Source organism: Abramis brama (genome assembly GCF_963993115.1).
Source record: "Abramis brama genome assembly, chromosome: 20".
Lineage (NCBI taxonomy): Eukaryota > Metazoa > Chordata > Actinopteri > Cypriniformes > Leuciscidae > Abramis > Abramis brama.
Window position 1 is genome coordinate 23520641 of NC_139982.1, and position 19404 is coordinate 23540044.

At 36.9% G+C, this 19404-nt stretch overlaps 1 protein-coding gene across 4 annotated transcripts; it reads left to right on the top strand.

Annotated features, from left to right (window-relative positions):
• Nucleotides 1–1817: 1817 nt before the first annotated feature.
• wt1a (WT1 transcription factor a) lies at nt 1818–18764 on the top strand. Of its 4 annotated transcripts, none has more exons than XM_084095176.1 (9): nt 1818–2539; nt 5636–5758; nt 7254–7356; nt 10318–10401; nt 13846–13945; nt 15409–15556; nt 15637–15726; nt 16333–16425; nt 17865–18764. In XM_084095176.1, the coding sequence occupies exons 1-9, from the start codon at nt 2143–2145 to the stop codon at nt 17984–17986; spliced, it is 1260 nt and encodes a 419-aa protein (XP_083951302.1). In that variant the 5' UTR covers nt 1818–2142; the 3' UTR covers nt 17987–18764. The 4 variants fall into 4 exon arrangements, with proteins under 4 accessions (XP_083951302.1, XP_083951304.1, XP_083951303.1 ...); XM_084095178.1 differs by having other exon boundaries at nt 1833–2539; nt 16333–16416; XM_084095177.1 differs by having other exon boundaries at nt 1875–2539; nt 10321–10401.
• Nucleotides 18765–19404: the final 640 nt, after the last annotated feature.

Consider the following 19404-nt stretch of genomic DNA (forward strand, 5'->3'; position numbering starts at 1 on the left):
TCTCTTCCTCGCGGCAGATTGTGCAGTGTTATAATTGACTCGTCCCTCCTCATGTCTTCATCGCAACATCACGTATTTTTCATCGGCCTTTCATCGTCCTTGATGGTCGCCAATAGGCTAAGACAAAACACTTTCATTAGGACATTACATGCGCTTTAACTGGCTTTGCCTGCGTGGAATTTCTTTCTGATTCGGTCGATCAAACGCGCATCACTGCTTTGCATAACGACTGACGGATTAAATGTAACGTGAAAATTCGAACAAACTTCATTTTTAAAAAAAAAATAAAAGAACATTAGGCCTACTCATTCCGTTTTTATTTGACTGTTAAATTATTTAACAGTTCATAACACGAGCACCTGCAGATGAGTTTTTTATGATGATGATAAGAAACTCTTTATCTAAACAAAACTCGTCCTGCACTTAAACAGTTCATTGAGGATCCTAACGTTTTTTTCTTTCTGACTAGCAGTTTGTTGAAACATCATTAAGCAAGTTTCATTTAATTATTTAACGCTTTCGGGTTATAAATAGCCTATTATTATTTTAGAAACATAATAAGTCTAAGAATACTTTCATTATTTTAATTAAAATAATAAAATTAAAAAACAACAACGGAATATTAATAGGTAGGCTATGTTTAAAAAAAAAACAATTTAAAATGAGAAACAAGACAATCTGTAGATAAGCGGGACTATTTTCGTTACATTTTGTTTTTTTCATTGCTGCTATATTTAGCCTAAGTTATTTTTAAAACGTATATTTTTATTTATAAGAAAACAAGTCATGATACGCTGCATAAAATTGTTAATATAGGCTAAACTAATTTTATTTTATTTTTTGGAGAAAATGGCTGATATTGAGTAGGCATCTCCTATATTAAATCATATAAAATACCAATAATTGATTGAGCATTTATTATTATTATTATAAGACTAGTATTGTTTCATCTTCGTTTAAAAGTTTTAATAAAAAAGATGTTGCGGAGTCAATGATCTAGGTTTTTCGCTCTGCCATAAATAACGTCAAAAAAACAATTACAAGCCGTTTAATAATTAACCATTTCCTTTCTCGTATATATTGTTACAACAACCCACTTATAAAATAATCATTCTAATTTTGCCTTCCATGCATGATATTACTTTTTACGCCTATTATTTTCTAAAGTCGTCCTAAATTATAAAAGGGCAGCATTTGTATAATGCATATTATACAATGAGCGAGAGAGAGATAGAAAAAAAAAACATTAAGTTTGATGGATGTTAATGATAAAGCGCTAGCTTGCGCGCGGTCATTATGATGCTGTAAGGTCAGCGCCTCAAAATGTAGTCTTGAGACAAAATGAAAGACTATTTAACCGAAGCATATGGGTAGAACAATAATTAGAACGAAAGACCTGTCCCTTCACAAACCAATTCAAATTCTTAATGCAATTCAATATAGATTTAAAATTAATTTCCACCTCTTAAATGTCCTTCAGATTTGTATATCACTTCAAGATATTACTGTACCTGCGCAGCCAAAGTCTGAAGTGCATTTAACAGTTTTATAGTCTCTGCTAAAATGTGTTTCAAAACTCATAAAAAGCCAGTCTCTGAATCATTGTTATGTATCCAGCCGACTCCCACAAACACAAACACACACACACACACACACACACAGTTTATTGAGACTCCCTGCATGCTGTATGAGTATACAGGGAGGAGTATTGTACAGGGAGAAGTAAATGAATGAAGTGTTACACTCATCTTTCCTCACTAGCTCTGGCTCCTCCTCCTCCTCCCGACTCCTCAGACTGGCTCTGTATGTGAGCTCCTAGGCCTCCAAAGAAAACAGACACGCAAGAAAGGAGGAACCTCTCTTCTGCTCTCCTCACTCCATTCACAGAGCCTGCGAGAACTTGCCCCTGCTGGGACCTCCCAACCGAGCCCCCGTTTTCTCTTCTCCCATTGTGTAATGGACTATTCTGGTTGAAAACGACATCGCCGTTTTTAACGAAGAGCACTTTTTACTGGCCGTGACCCAACTTGACTCAGCGATGACACCTTGACTTTGGATTTTAGCACCAAATCGAACTCAAACCAGATCCTCGTTGGACCTCGTCTCTCAGCTGGGCCGTTCAGGTGTTTCAAGTACCCGAAAATGGGTTCCGATGTACGTGACCTCAACACTCTTCTCCCTCCCGTGCCTGCTCTGCCAGGGGGGAACGGCAACTGTGCCCTGCCCGTAAGCAGCACCCCGCAGTGGGCTCCTATGCTGGACTTCCACACCGGCGCATCCTATAGCTCGCTGGCCCCGCACTCCTTCATCAAGCAGGAGCCCAGCTGGGGCACGACCGACCCTCACGAAGACCCTCACTGTGGGCTGAGCGCCTTCACCGTGCACTTCTCTGGACAGTTCACTGGCACTGGGGCCTGCAGGTACGGAGCCTTCGGGGCCCCTACAGCCAGCCAGCCCCCATCCACCCAGCCCAGGATGTTCAGCAATAGCCCTTACCTGTCCAACTGCATGGACAGCCAGCCCAGCTCCAGGAATCAGGGTGAGAAACTCCTTTAATGTCACTGTAATTCGGTTCTGGGTCCTTTGTGACATTGTTCCCAAACTATTTGAATGAGTTAATCCATAATTTGTCAATAGATATAAACATTTTTTTTTATTATTAAGGGCACAAATCATCACATTTTACTGGAACGGTGCCTATAAGTTTGCCTATTTTAGTTTAAATTGTATTTCAGTCATTCAGTTTAAACGTTGTCTGCTTAACACACGTTTAATTGTCTGCTAAATACACTTTTAACAGTTTTAGTAAAGCTTGTAAAACACTTTTTGAAAAACAAAAGTACTTTTTTTTTAGTTGGGATCTTGTATGTCATTCCTCTCAGTTTCGTAACATTTTGAATTCGGACCATTTATATTACTCAACAGTTGGCCTTAAAGTCAATATGTGTAAACCCATTAATTATTAGGGACAAGAAGCACCAAATTTACTGGCATGGGGCCTGTAACATGCTTATTTTAACTTAAATTTTTATTTCAGTCATTCAGTTTAAATATGTCTGCTTAATGCATGAATTCAATTACATAGTAAAGCTTAGGGGGGAAAAGAGTATTGTATTAAAAACAACGCTTTCTGAAAATGTCATTTTAATTAAGGAGAACTTATGCAAATAAAATAATTTTTATTGACAGTAAAAAATAATACAGTTTGTCATATATTTTACAAAACTTGAGCTTTTTAATGCGAGGAATTAGCGCAATTTGTATAGTACATTACTATTTTATAGGACAACTTTTGAAGAGAGTGAAGTTTGTCAGGATGTGAGCTTGTTTTAACAGTAATGTAGTAAGTGAGTAAATGCATTCTGTGATTTATCCATCACCAGGGCCATCACCTCACACATATTTGTCTGCCTTGAGTAATTATGTATCTCAATGCTCCTGTATTTGGCAAAACAGTTCCCAGTTATTTTACAGATATGCTCCAAACACCTCATCACACAGGCGTTTAATGCATGTTGGGTCATTGCTGTGTCAGTGTATAATGGACTTTAGGTTATTGGCTTGGGGGTTTCAACTTATGGGATAATAAAGATTTTGCAGTTAGACAAGAAAAATATTTTTTCTACCTTTTCATGATGACTAATTGCATGAAAACAAAGACGAAAAACCGCACCTGCTAATAATATTTCAAAAACTGAAAGATTATAATAAAGTGAAACTGATTTCAGATAAGCCAAATGAAAAGAAACAATTTGTTAAATGAGATTTCATAAAGTAAATACATGTAAACAAATATACCATGAATAAATGTCTATTTGAAAACAAGTATCATTCGATAACTATATTATTGGAGACTGTATTTAAATAAATAACAGACTTTAAAAAAAGAACATCTAATGATTTTGCACATTTTCCAAAACGTGTTTTGAAGTTATAAATTATACAAAGAAAAATGTACAAGAAATATTTGATCCTTTCTGATGATGTGTCACTCGGACACCTGAGTTATTGGTTAATAATTTGATATTTTCTATGTATTTCATGACTACATAAATACATTTTCTCCTTCTCTCATTTGTCAATGAATGCCTTACAAAATGACTTGATATTTTGCAGTAACAGCTTTTATCCATGTTGGTACTATTTTGTATAAATTCCACGTTATATCTACATATTTTGAAAATAAATATAAAATATATTTTTATGTAAAAATGTATGTGAACATATATACACTGACAACATATGTTTTTACAGTCAACCCCAAAATTATTCAGACACCAGATATAAGTTTTTATATATATTTTTTTACCAGTGGGTGCAGGACACTATAGTTAATTTATGTAAGTGAGGATATCAAGGTGTCTGAATAATGTTTGGTTTGACTGTATATTGCTTTTAACTTATCAAAATAAGTTAAGCATTTTTCAACCTTTTATATTAAGTTATTCAAGACTCAACTCATTTTTTTAAAGTCAGTTTAATGTAATTTAAGTTGTAATGACTTAAACATCCAAGTTGATTGTACTTAAAAATTTAAGGCAGCAACTTTTTTTTTTTTTTTTTTTTTTTTTAGTGCAAATGATGAGCAGATTTTGCCCTCAATAATAAAATAAGATAATCACTAATAATAAATAACATCAGACATGAGATCTTGTTTCGGGTGCTTGAGTTACCCCAGACATAGAATAATTTATTTAAAACACTAACACTCCCTAAGACATCTGATAGTTTATAGTTCTAAAATGCATTTTGGAAATCTAAAGTTTACAATTAATTGTGGGTGCTGCCACTCTTCACAATATCAGGCCACACTTAGAGCCAGTGACCAGCACTTCACTGACTCCCAGGTTAAAGCTCTTGCTGAGACCTGGTAGGGTGGAAGAGAAATGGTCATCTTTAATGAGTTTTTCTCTCTCTGAGGTGAAAGTGGTTGGCTTGTAATTAATGAAGATGGTGGTGGGAGACCATGATTTACGATGTTACGTCTGACCTGGGGTTAGACCGAGGCATGATTCACCCCCTAAACCTGGTGTCGGCTCTCGGCTACACCGTCCTGCCAGCGTTTGTTTTCCTCGCACAGCTTGTCCGCTCACCCCCGCTGGGCAATGGAGGGATGATTAGGATCCAAAGAAGAATATTCCTATTATCTGGAGAGTAGCTGTGTGTTTCTGTTTAATAACAGCTAATAGAGATTTGCTGATGTTGTTTTTATTTCTGGCACATATATAGTATACATATTTGCATCTGAAATGCAAAAGTTTGAAGTTTACGGAATAATTAAACAATTCTAAAATTACTAAAAAATAAATGGTATAAGACTTATAGTTGTGGCCACAACTGATGTCTTCACCCTTTATTCAAATGTTATTAAAAATATGTTAAAGATTTTGTAAGCATATTGTGGTGTTGTACTTGGAGTCAATTGTTTTATTTGTGATAATGCAATGAAACATGCCAAATTGTGCAGACATAATTTTTGGCCAGGCTGTCATACTTTTTTTTATTTTTCTCTGCAACAGAAAACTTTTGAAGTTTATGGAATAATTAGGCAATTCTAGAACAGAAGATCTATATTTGAAATATATGTAAAAAATGTTTAAAACATTTCTGACTTCATTTACATTATCTGTCCCAGGTTACGGCACAGTTGCTTTTGATGGAGGCACAAACTACGGACACACGCCTTCCCACCACACCTCGCAGTTTCCCAACCATTCCTTTAAACACGAGGACCCCATCACGCAGCAAAGCAACATGGGTAAGCACAAACACACTAAATTACATTTTATTGTGTTTGTATAAATGCATTTATTGGAGGAGACCCTAATCTGCAAACACTTTCTGCTTGTTTGCTCTTTGAACTTGCATAGCGGTTTCTGTAATGTCATTCAGGGGGCAAGTTGCACAAAACGTCCCATCGCTGAACAGTAAATCAGCTCAAACTCTTCTTTCTCCCCATAGTCCTCTCTGCTCTTATGCACGTCATAATGTTTAAAATCAGCAAACAGCTAACCGGGCGATTTGGTGTTCATTGTGCCGCAGTAAATTCTCCCTGAGGTCTCGGTGCTAGTGACCAGAAGACTCTGCGATGTATGATCCCTTTCGGAATGTTTAGAACTACCATGGGACGCATTCACAATATGAGGGCCGGATGAGCCAAAGCAGCGATTCCTCATTTGCACTCGAAACGGAGAGCGAGGGGTCTGCGTGCTTTATGGCTTCAAAGAGACTCAGCCTGTTGTTTTCATAACTGCGAAGTGTAGTCGGCTGCGTCTCCATAACCCTCCCTCACGCTCATATTCCCTTTGTAAGCCGGACTACACCACACATGCTTGATCATGCGTTTAGCTGGAACTGCAAAGTTATGATACTCTTAGCATCCAGGCATGGTTATTTTCCATGGGGGACTCAAGAAAAACAAAGTGCGCAAATGTTCATTCTCGTTAATTTAATTACAGAGGGAATTATTCAAAACAAAATGTATTAAAGAGCAAACACAATGTTGTTATCCAAGGTGTGATAGAGGAGAAAAAAATAGAAACGTTCTTTTTATCACTTTTAACAAGTTCTTTTTATATTGGAAGTTAACTTATCACGTCATGTTTATTTATAAGTAATACATTAATTTAAAAACAAAAGAAATTGTCCCAAAGTTCTGTACAACTTTTTTTACAAAGACTGTTAATACACACAAAAGATGAATATTAAAAAATATATATATTTAAGTATTTGTATAATATTTTATAATTATTTTTTATAGTATTTATATAATGTTTATATTAATGCCTCTTTTAATATAAAATGAATATAAAATATATAATATTGATATTATTTAGTACAGTAAATAATAATAATAATAATATAATAGATACATACAACATGATATGTGTGTGTGTGTGTTATGGTAAACCCTACATTATGGAGACAAAATGTCCCCACAAAGATGGCAATATCCAAATTCTATTTGGACATTTTTTGATCCCCATGAGGAAACCAGCTTATAAATCACACGAGTTGATGTTTTTTGAAAATGTAAAAGTGCAAAAAGTTTTCTGTGATGGGTAGGTTTAGGTTTAGGGTTAGTGTATAGGGATAGAATATACAGTTTGTACAGTATAAAAATCATTATGTCTATGGAAAGTCCCAATAAAACCTGAAAACACAACATGTGTGTGTATATATATGGCCAATACAAAGAGGGATGTTTGAAATGCTATCAAAGGCTTCTCATTAATATGTGTGTTGAATTTCAGGTGACCAGCAGTATCCTGTCCCTCCTCCAGTGTACGGTTGTCACACTCCTTCTGACAGCTGTACAGGAAGTCAGGCTCTGCTCCTGAGGAACCCGTACAACAGGTAGGGCTGTCCATCACACAAATAACATCTCAAGGTCTTCTGAAACATGTTCCTCACACATGTTTGACTCCTTTCTCTCTGTCTGCAAGACATGTACATCATTGCGCTTCAGATGTTTCTGAAATGCTGCCTTAACAGAAAAACAGACGTCATGCAATTTAATATATATCTTAAAAGATAGGGAAAATATCCAGACAGGCTACAGACAGTCCAGCTGATAGTTGTCAGGACACTCTGGGCGCAGGAAGTTCAAATCCAGTTCTGTTCAATAACCAGGCCTGTGCAACAATCAGAGACGCTTCAAAATCTGTTATGGCGGCTCCAAAAAGTCACGCTGCCACTGAGCACGTAGAGGAAGCGGGGAAATTAAGTAACAAGAGGAGGAAAAGGAGGAAAACTTGTTCGTACAGGATGTTCAAATAAAGTTTCTGCTGGGATTTTTTTTTAATGTGCATTATCAAAATACACTACGGTTCAAAGGTTTGGGGTCGGTAAGATTTTTAAAATATTTTTAAAGAAGTCTCTTATGCTCACCAAGGCTGCATTTATTTGGTCAAAATAAAGTAAAATTTCAGTGAAATTCACTGAATTTTCAGTCTTCAGTGTCACATGATCTTTCAGAAATCTTTCTAATGCTGATTTGCTGCTCAAGAAAAAAATTCTGCCTAATATTTTTGTGGAAACCGTGATACATTTTCTTTTCAAGATTCATTAAATTCAAGATTTAATGCATCCTTGCTGAATAAAAGTATTAATTTCTATAAAAAATCAAATATTAATCTTACTAACCCCAAACTTTTGAATGGTTGTGTAATCCAATGTTAGGCAAACAAAAACATTTCTGAAAAATACGAGGAAATTGAGCACTCAAAAAATCCCAAATTACAAGTGTCAGGGGTTAAAAATGCAAAATGGTGTAATTTCCTTTGACAGAATATTGCCAAATCAAAGCTGGGTTCTGTCAAACATGCTTAATAAAGGTCAAGTGCTGAACAGCAGTGTGTACTACGCCAAGACAAACGCTTTAATCCACCACCCGTTTGCACTTTCAGACCAGCTCTGAATTCTTTCATTCTGATAAGTGGTTAACTGTTCTCGGTGGAGTTCCATTCGCAACTTTGTCTAACAGTACGAGTACTACAACCCCAAAATCATCTCACATTCCTTGGATGCTTTCGCCATGTTGTTTTTCCAGCGCAGAGGGAACATAAAGATTCAAAATAACAGAATTGGGATGATAAGAGGACTCTGACTCAGGTCAAACTGCATTTTCCAGTTCCCGCTTCTCTGCGTTGTAATAAACAGGCCGCAGCGAGGCGGCTGTGAATCCTCAAATCAAAATGCTGTGCCGCTTTTCAAATCAAATGCCTGGTACCTACAGCCCTGTATTTACACAGGCCTCCAGGTTATAACTTTTTTTTTTTTTTTTTGGTAGCACTAGGTGACTGGAATAAAAACATGTCCAGATTTTCAAAGTTAAATTAGGTTGTTGTTAATCTCAAAGGCAGATGTAGTGTAAACTATTCACAATCTACAGGCTTCCTGCATCTGCGTCTGGTGCGTCAAAAATGAAAAACAAAGATCCAGACCATGTTGTACAGGGAGTCTACCAGACCACTGTTATATCTGACCAAACTATTAGTTTTTTCTGTGGATTTGACTCCGTTTAAAGCAATTTTCCAGCTTATGTTTAAAAAAAAAGAACTGACATGTCTATTATTTGAGCTGCAAAGCTGTATAAATCATACAGTCATTTTAAGGTTATAGGCATTATGTTGTCATGTCATTGAATTGTAAAATTGGATATTACTTTACACACAGAAAAGATGAGTAAGCATTTTTTTGCGCACTAAAACCACTGCACTTTAAACAATTATATGATCATAAGTTATGACAACATATGTTTTTACATTGCTTTAACTCATCAAAATAAGTTAAGCAATTCCAACTTCTTTTCTAAGTTATACAAGATTCAACTAATTTTTCAAAAGTCAGTTTAATGTAATTTAAGTTGAAATGACTTAAACAGCATAGTTGATTGTACTTAAAAATTTAAGGCAGGAATATACAGTGTGACATCAATTCTTCTGTTAAAACCTGTGCATTATCTACTTAAACTGCAAAAGCTGTATAAATCACATTTTTTATAGTCGTTTTAAGTTTATGGTTTAGGCATTACCTTGTCATGGAAATGAATTGTAAAATCTGATATAACTTCACACAGAATAGATCAGTAAGCTATTTTTGCACACTAAAATCATGTTATTGCATATTGTTTACTGTATGTCTTGTGGCTATACTTTTGAAACAGTGAGGATTTTAACATTTACATTTGGCTCCATTTACCTCAATGTAATGCTAAATTGCCATAAATGCTGTTGATTGAATTTATGCCTTTAATTTAAAGTTATCATTACTGGAATAGTCCTGAAACATTTTTAACACGCATGTAAAAGGGCCATATGGCATAATTGTATGTTCTCAAAACAAACTCTTGATGCTGAAATACTGTTATGTTCCTTCAACAGTGAAGCAAGCACAGTACCAGGTACCAGTTCATACCGTCGTATTCTGTTGCCTGTCTATGATGAAACACTATGATGTCAGAGTTGCTGTAGATAAATCCAAACTATGTGTTTGGGTGAGCACCTGGCAGGGTAACTAATGGTTCTACGGACAGGCTTTTAATAACGTATGGCAGGTTTTTGGTCAGAGGGATGACCTGATTAACTGATCCACCCCGGTGGTGTGGGTAAACTCCTTTTTTTTTTTTTCTGCGCATATGACACATTCATTCGCTGTTACCCAGGATGCCTTTGTCAAAAAGGCTATTTTTCATCCACACATTCTTTACATGTGACAGTGGTTGCTGGTTTTTAATATTAAGTGTGCTTGTTGTAAAAAAAAAATACTGTACATGCATATTTTCTTAAATAGTGTTTCTGTTGTTTTCAATCCCAGCAGCGATAATTTATATCAAATGGCGTCACAGTTGGAGTGCATGGGGTGGAATCCTGTCAACCCTTTGGCATCCACTATAAAGAGGTAGGTCGACGCGACCCGCTCCTGTCATGTAGGAAATTCTTCTGTGATTTGGATAAGCACACATTTGCTTCAGCTTAGAGAAGAGAAGGACTTATAATAGGCTGGTGCTTAATATGATAATAGGTCTGAATGCAAGTTGAATTATGTGTGCAAACCACATCGGTTTGGGTTCTGTTTCTTCTATGGAACATTGCCATGGATGTCAGAAAAGCCATTTTAAATTCATTGCAAATAGTTGAACACTGGCCAGAGCATTCATTAGGCTTTCTTACTGAAAACTGTTCTAAAATGTTGTGATAGAGTTTCCTGCGCTACTTATTTAACTGAATCAACAACGCGAAACAGAAAGCATGATGATCAATGTAGTCCGATACAAATTAAAGCTGCAAGCGGTGATTAACAGGCCCTCGCACTGGTGCCAACGCCACCCGGTGGCCTTAAGAAAACAGTGAATGGTGGGCAATATGTATTTAAATGGATAAATATAGGAGGACTATGTCAAAGTAATTTATATGTGCCACAGTTCCTGCTACCAGCTGGTGGCGCTATGTCTATAACTAAATATTGCATGTAGATGCCTTCAGGCCTTTTATGAAAATGTTTGGGGCAGATTAGACATTGAGTTACAACTTCCTGTTTCATGGCATTAATAATTTGCTTTAACCCTAGCTAAGTGTTGCTAGCATGGACAGCGCAACTCTGTTTCCTTCCACTGTAGAAAAATGAAGCCAAAATATCCCAGTAACGGCAGTTACTAGTGATCTTGAGGTTGAGCCGCGGTATCAAGGTTCTGTCCAGACTCAAATCTATTGGAAAAACGTCTGCGTGAAGAACTACCTAAAAAGACAGAAAACATCTTTCTGAAAATTATTTGAAGTGGAATTTGATTTGCTCGCGTCCCATTCGATTACATGGAGAGGGCAGGGTTTATGACCTATACTGCAGCGAGCCACCAGGGGGCGATCGAGATGCTTTGGCTTCACTTTTCAGGACTTGTGCGGCCCACTTGGGTTTAACATGTTTGTAGCATGTTGCTAGCATGTTTAACATTTGATATCATATTTTAATATCGTTTTAAATGTTAGGAGTGCATTGCAGTGTAAAACATGTCACTTCCTGTTGCCAGTATGTGGTGCTATGACTATAACAAAATATTGGGATGTAGATATCTTCAGGCCATGACTTTTAAGAAACATGAAGATTGGGCCAGATTGGATGTTGCATGTAGCCTACAAGTAACAACTTCCTCTTTCATGTACTCAGATTACAATACGAATGACTCTTATAAGAAGGCTTTTTTGTAGTGAAACAAAAACATACACCTCATCAGTGTAGTCTGATTCTGAACTCTTGTGACTCTTGTTAATGATTCTAACGAGTCGGTTCTTTTTAGTGAATCAAAAACTGACAGCGCAACCAATGTAGTCTTGATTCCTAAATGGATGACTCTTATGAGCCAGCTCTGTTTAGTGTATCACAAACATACTAGTCTGACTTTTTAGTGAATCAAACACATACAGCTTATACCTAACTTTGAGATCAAGTATGCGTTTTTTAGTAATATGTTAGTATTGTGTTTAAAAACATAAAGCGCAACCAGTGTAGTCTGATTCCCCCAAGCAAAAATCTTTTCCCCGCAACTTTCTTCTCATCTTTCTGTTTGTGCCAGAGAGTAGAGTGTGCACATACAGAATTAGCCTCTGTTTTGTCTGGCTAGAGAATGATATCCTGCCATATATTTCTGCCAGTGGCACCTCAGCCTTGACCAGGCCGAGCGCCGGCCCGCCGGGAGGAAGGGAGCCGCGCAGGGGGGAGGTGGAAGTGCATCAGTGCACAATGGGACAGCCTCTACTCCCCCTGGGACCCAAGCGAGAATCCGCAGTCACGTTCGGCCAGGCGGGGAGGAGGCTGTGACCTCTCTCCAGCCTCTCTGAAAGAGTCAGTGGAGCCCTGGGTGACGGAATGATTCATGTGCTGATAAATGAGAAGGACGGTGCTGGTTTCGGTTGAGGGAAAATCAGACACGCTGATCGATCCCAAGGGGGCTGCCATGGAAGCGTTGCTGTGGCTCCTCAATCCAAACTTAATCATTCCTATATACATCCAACAATCTAAAGCTCTTGGCATTCCTCCAAATCCCATGTCTGCCGCAAGACCAAGGTGGTTCGGCCTGGGTGAATGAATGAACTGTGAGAAGATTTACTGCAGGATGCTGTTTTGGACTGTCTTTCTGTCTGGCTGGTCTTGCATAGAGACAAAGAGAACTTTATACCTCATGAACTGTTACACAAAATTCGCGAAATTTTGTTCAAGCAAGGCAAAGATTTTCGCAGTAACATAATGTGTGGTCTTTTCTCCAAAGGGGAAACATGGTGCAGAATTGTCCTGAGAAACATGTATTTACAGCGCAACGTAAAAAGGCATACCGCTGAGGTTCAGGCAGAAGTTCAACAGTGAGCAAGACCATGCATTCCCCATTCATCTCTCTGACTGGCCCTACCTCAAATGTTTAGGGCAAAAATATTGCTCTTTGAAACAGGGAGCAATTTGCCCCAATGTCAGGATGAGTTACAAAGACATGAATCTGTGTATTTTATGGCTAGCAATGCCCTCTATATGTCATCCAAACTTTGTGAAATAATGCATGGAGAGATTTAGGAAGGACTTTATCTGCTGTCGTACATAAGTAGGAAAGTTATGAGGTAGAATTACATTTTGTGAAGAGATGCTATAGCTTGGAGCAGTTTTTGACATTTTTACATGCATCAAAAAGCATGTCTTAGTGATATTCTAGTTGTCATTGCAATTAACTATAAAGTTTAAGACAAACAGATACAGACACAAATTAAATTGTTCATTAAATGTTTTTATGTTTTTCCTCAACAAATAACAGATCTCCACACTACTTTTTTTTTTTAGTAAAAATAGCTGATACTATGACTTGTTTTCCATGTTTTCCAAAAAAATGTGAACAAATGTACAAAAATGTTTGTTTTTTTAAAGATTAAAAGATTTTTTTAATGTTTAAAAGAAATCTCTTATGCTCACCAAAGTTACATTTATTTGATAAAAAAATACAGTAAAAACAGTAATATTGTGAAATAGTATCGTAATAATCATTCTAATATGCTGAAAATAATAAGAAAGATTTCTTATTATTATCAATGTTGACAACAGGTGTGCTGCTTGATATTTTTGTGGAAATGTGATGCATTATTTTTCTGGATTTGATAAATAGAAAGTTTAAAAAAAGCATTTATTTGAAATAGAAATCTTTTGTAAAATGATAAAAACTGTCACTTATTTTTTATATCTCACTGATCCCAAACTTATCACATTATTTATACTTGTAGCAATCAGTTTGCATTTCCAGTTCTCTGAAAAAGCTCACTTTATTCCACCTGATCACAATAACGAAATATTCTCCCCTTTGAACACAAACAGTCATGCAGGAGGGTATGAGAGCGACCCCAGCACACCCATGGTCTACAGCTGCAGCACGCAGTACCGCATCCACACCCACGGTGTCTTCAGAGGCCTTCAGGTCAGTATCTCTAACTCACGGCACACTTGAGTTCACTCCCAGGACACACTAAGATTCTTTGTGCTCTTGGGATGTGCTCACAATGGGCCAAGGTCAGGCCAAGGCGTACAAAGACACACAGGGACTTGCATACTCAACCCTTAATCAAAAGGTTGATTATACAACTTGCTAAAATGAATAACTCAAAAAGAAAAAGAAAAGATTTAGAAGTGTAATACAGTGCCTTAAATAACTAATAAAAAAAGAGACAAATGTAATTTAAAAAGAAGGTGCTGAAGAGAACCATCTGACGCAATGAGAAGGCTATGCGAGAGGAAGCAGGCCCCTGCCAAAATAGCTGAGAGATTTGAAAGGCATTTGAGGATGAAAAGCGAAGAGGAATCACTTTAAAAAGTCCATTAGCCGTAAAGCTGCAGTTTCCAGTTGCCTGCTGCTCATGCATATAAATCATTAGCTCTTAATTAATGTCTGTCAGCGGCCTTAAAGCAGTAAAAGAAGAGATACTCCAGAGCTGCTCTTGTTCAGAATGGGATGCCTTTCCCCACTTCTCTGTTTACTCTTTCTTTTCTTATTGTATAAATGCGTGAATGGCCAATTTTTCAGCTAGGGGTAGGGGTAGGGGTAGGGGTGGGGGTGGGGGGGGGTAGATAGATAGATAGATGACAGACAGGTGGATGGATGGATGGATGGATGGATGGATGGATAGATGACAGATGGATGGATGGATAGATAGATGACAGACAGGTGGATGGATGGATGGATGGATGGATAGATGACAGATAGATGGATAGATAGATAGATGACAGACAGGTAGATAGATAGATAGATAGATAGATAGATAGATAGATAGATAGATAGATAGATAGATAGATAGATAGAAAAGTGACAGACAGATAGATAGATGTATGCAAATGTGTACAATACATTAGTTAAAATTGATCATTTAGAACAGCTAATCTGAACTAAACTGTCACATACAAATCAGACGTAGCATGCTAGCCCGCTGGGGTGTATTGCCTAGCCTGCTGTGTTATCATCCCCGTGGGGTCAATATATAAGTCTGGCACTACAGCAGTAGAACAGTTTTAGTAATTTACTTATCAATAACACTTAACACTCATTCATTACCATGCCAGCGCGCGGAAACGCCATTATGCTAAGCACTAGTTAATTAAGAGCAGATGGGCTTTAGCAGTGGGCAAATGAGGGAAACGGGAGGAACAGGGGGAGTGAAGCAGTGAAATAAGGTCTGCCTAACGTCCGTGACTAACCGTTCACAGTTAGAGCCCATATCAGTAGCATGGGTAAATCTGAATAATCATTTCACAGCTAATTCTGCAGTAATGAACCGATTGGGCATGCTAATCATTAGCGGTTTTCCGCATGGGCAGTGGGTTTGGATGTCTTGTTTGGTGCGCAGCGTTTGCTGTAGCACGAATTGAATGTTGTCGACTTTCTCACAGGATGTGCGGAGAGTACCTGGCATTACACCCGCCATTGTGCGTTCATCTGAGACCAACGAAAAAAGGCCGTTCATGTGCGCCTACCCGGGCTGTAACAAAAGATACTTTAAACTTTCTCACTTACAGATGCACAGTCGTAAACACACAGGTAAGACAACCCACAAATGTTATTAAATACCATTAGCACAAATGCTAAGGTTAACATGTTTGGTTGTATTAAACTCATAGGGGAGAAACCCTATCAGTGTGACTTCACAGACTGTGGTCGCAGGTTCTCCAGATCAGACCAGCTAAAACGACACCAGAGAAGACACACAGGTTTGCGCCTCTCTGTCCCTTATTATTTCTGTCTTCCTGTTGCTGTTTTCCCTCTGGTATTTCCTTGTAGCATGTGAAACTATTCAGTAAGGGACACAAACGATTAGAGCTTCAGATCTAAGCCCTCTTGTGAAAAAGAAGTACAGTTTATCATACTTTTTACATGAATACTTGTTACGTAGATTTATTGATTTTTGGATTTCCCACAATCCCCAAACTGTAGTATACTAGCATGCGAATTCACCAATAGAAACACTGCCATGCAAGTAGAATCATGCTAATGATGCTACTTCCTCATATCTTTTACAAAAAGGTGTGATAACACAGTCTGCAGTTGTTGACTTAAAGTCGGCTAAATGTTTACATTTTCACTCGCGTTCCAAGTGTGTGAAAACATTAGTTTTATGAGTTAACATTTAGCACAAGTGTTTGCTGATGTATTACTATCTGGCCGGACTCTTTTTGGACATTGATCTCACATACTTAATACAAGACGATTTTTTCTCTCTGACACATTTTGGCATGGTCTCTCTACTGTAGCCTGTACCCGTTCTCTCCTTGTGTGTGTGAGTGTGACCACACTTGTATGTTCCTGTGTGTGTGTAGGCGTTAAGCCATTCCAGTGCGAAACCTGTCAGAGAAAGTTCTCACGGTCAGACCACCTTAAGACGCACACCCGGACACATACAGGTAAAACAAGTGCGTAAACCTTTTCATTTTTTCATGATTTGCTCCTCTCTTTCCACTCTTTGAATAGTTGAAGTTTCAGAGGTCACCTATATTCAGCATTATGTTATCAGTTTGTATTCAAAAGTGAATGCTAAAAAAATCAGTTGCTTTAACTGAATTGCAGTGGTTAGACTGCTACGGATAGACTACGGAGTGCCTTAAAGGACATGGTGGTGGAAAAAATATGAGATGGGAGGAAAAAAAAATATTTCAATGCTTTTGAATTCTCTCGTAAAAGCTTTGAATTCCCCCGAGAAACCTCTGAGTTCCTCTGAGAAACTTTGCATTCACTCGCAAAGAACTCAAAAGGTTTGCGAGCGAATGCAAAGTTGCTCGGATGAGCTCAAACAGTTTTCAAGTAAAAGCAAAGTTTCTTGAGGGAACGCAAAACATTTGCAAGAGAATGTAAAAGCATTGAAATAAAAATTTTCCACCCATCTCAATTTTTTTTTTTTTTACATCACTCTGTCCCTTTAGGGGCTCCATATTTAACCAAAATATTAATTTTTTTAACTTAAAATGATACCAGTTCTTTATTATTGAGTCAGTTTTCCTCTTCTAGAGGAAAAAAAAATCAACTATAGTATTCATAAGTAAAGTGAGCTACTTAACATAATAATAAGTACTCAACTTTTTTAAATAGTCAGATGTAAATTCAAAATTTTGAATTGTCTATGCATTTAATAAAGATGGAAAAAAGATTAAAATAAATTTGTGACTATTGAGATCATAAAACAAATTTGGCATAAATATAATGGATACATATAATACATAAATGAAAAAAAATATATATTGAAATATATCATCGATCTTGAAACAGATTTTTCAATCATGAATCATTTGTTATAAGCATAAATTTAGTACTGAATTAATGGAGAGGTTGTGTGTCGTCGTTCGTGGCAAAAGTAAAAAAGAAAAAAGTCCTAAAAATAAGACTGAAATTTATTAGTATTATCATAAATAGCACAGGCCCAACAATTTACTAAATTATTACTATAACTAAAGGCTTTGTAGAAAAATTCTGATTTCTGAATATATTGAATTTTAATGAATGTCAAAGACAAGTGGCTGATGAATTTCTACCAATTTTCAACCAACAAACAAATAATTAGTGTTTTCTCCTTTTTTAATAAGTAGATAAATTATTTAAATATTTTATTTATTTTGTTTTTATTATGATTTGTTATCCAATACACAGTTATATGCTTAGTTGCATTTTATTGTTTGCATTAAGCAAAATTTATATGATTATAAAATGTATATAACTTTTTTTTTGAGAAATATAGAAATATAACACACCAGTGTTATTAGGTGACCTCAATATTATTTAATAATGCTGCTATTCCTTACTGCTCTCTACTTTTACCTTCGATTCCATCCTAATGTTTGTATCTTTTTCTCTCTTTCAGGTGAGAAACCCTTCAACTGCAGATGGCCTAACTGTCAGAAGAAGTTTGCCAGGTCTGATGAGCTTGTCCGGCACCACAATATGCACCAGAGGAATCTGACGAAGCTGCAGCTGGCCATCTGAGCCATGTCCCATTGGCAGTGGCTCCTCCTGGATGCTGGCGCGGCCCTGTCCCAAAGCATAAACTGCAGCTTGTTTAAGGAAAAGCAAAAGTCTGTTTTCCTTTATAATAGTTCAGGTGATGGAGTTGCAAGACAAGGCAACAGTACTCTTTATCTGCATGTGCAGTGCCCCCTAGAGGCAGCTCGCAACGGGCCCTTATAAAACACTACAGTGGTGTCAATGTACAAGTGTATGTTTCCAGTGAGGAAACCTTACGTCTTTTAATAAGATTTTGAGAGTTGGGATGTGAAATATTATGTATCTAACAATTAATTAAGTAGTGTTTAGACTAATTTATTATGTTTGTTGTAAATTAAACTCTTCAAACTATCCGTCCTCAACATGTTGTATCTGGAATTGTAAAACTCTCTCCACTGAAGTGCTCATCCATGCTGTTTGTAAAAATACACTCTTTTTGACCTTACCAGTTAATTTATGAGTAGGTCACACTGGTTATATGGCTGAGCGATTGTGGTCAAGTTGTATATATTAGTTTCAATCCTCAGCCAAAACACCAAAAAAAAAAAAAAAAAAAAATCTAGGCAAAATTCTGTTTATGGGAAATGTGACTCACATACGTAATGGAAAGAAATGTGAAACATATTTGGATGGAATTTTTTTTTTGTTTTTTTTGAATGAGCTTTATTTGTATGTTTGTCGTATATATATCTGTTATCGACAGTCATTGTTTTGTTTTTTTGTAAAAAAAATTAAACTTTTGGCATTAACTTGAAATGTGAAGCACCGATTCTGCTCTGAATTAAATTTTTTACATTTTATGGAGAGAAATCTTAAAATTATGACTTAATAATTATTTGCTCATTTTGATTTTTGGCTTTATTTCATAAATCTGCAGATAATTTATGATAAATTAATTTGGCTGTTTATTTTCTTTAACAAAGTAAGTGCTAGTTCTTCAGATATATAGTATAAGGGACAACAGGTTCAGTTTTCCCTCACAATTAAAGGGGCTATAGTAGAATTCAGAAACCCTTGGTATTAGCGACACCGGTGGCCGTTAAGTGACTGCAGCCAGCAATTTATTGCTCGTGCTGCTCAAGTAGGTCTAGCACTCGTGTAACGTAAAAGAGACTGAATGTTATTCAAGGCCCCGATATAATGACGTCGAAGTTCTTTCTTGTTCTAAGCTTAAAAGTAAAAAGAAGTTGGAAATACCTTTGCAGTCATCTCGACGCCGTCCACGCTGCTGAGAGCGACGTTTAGATGAAAATATGTGATGCGCGATTTTCAGTAACAAAATAAACACACAACATAAATGACAACGGTAAGAAAACCAAGAAAGCATCTGTTCATAGCGATGTGGATGTGTTTGCAGCAGCAACACTGCGATTCACCAGCATCATGTCGACAGATGAGGT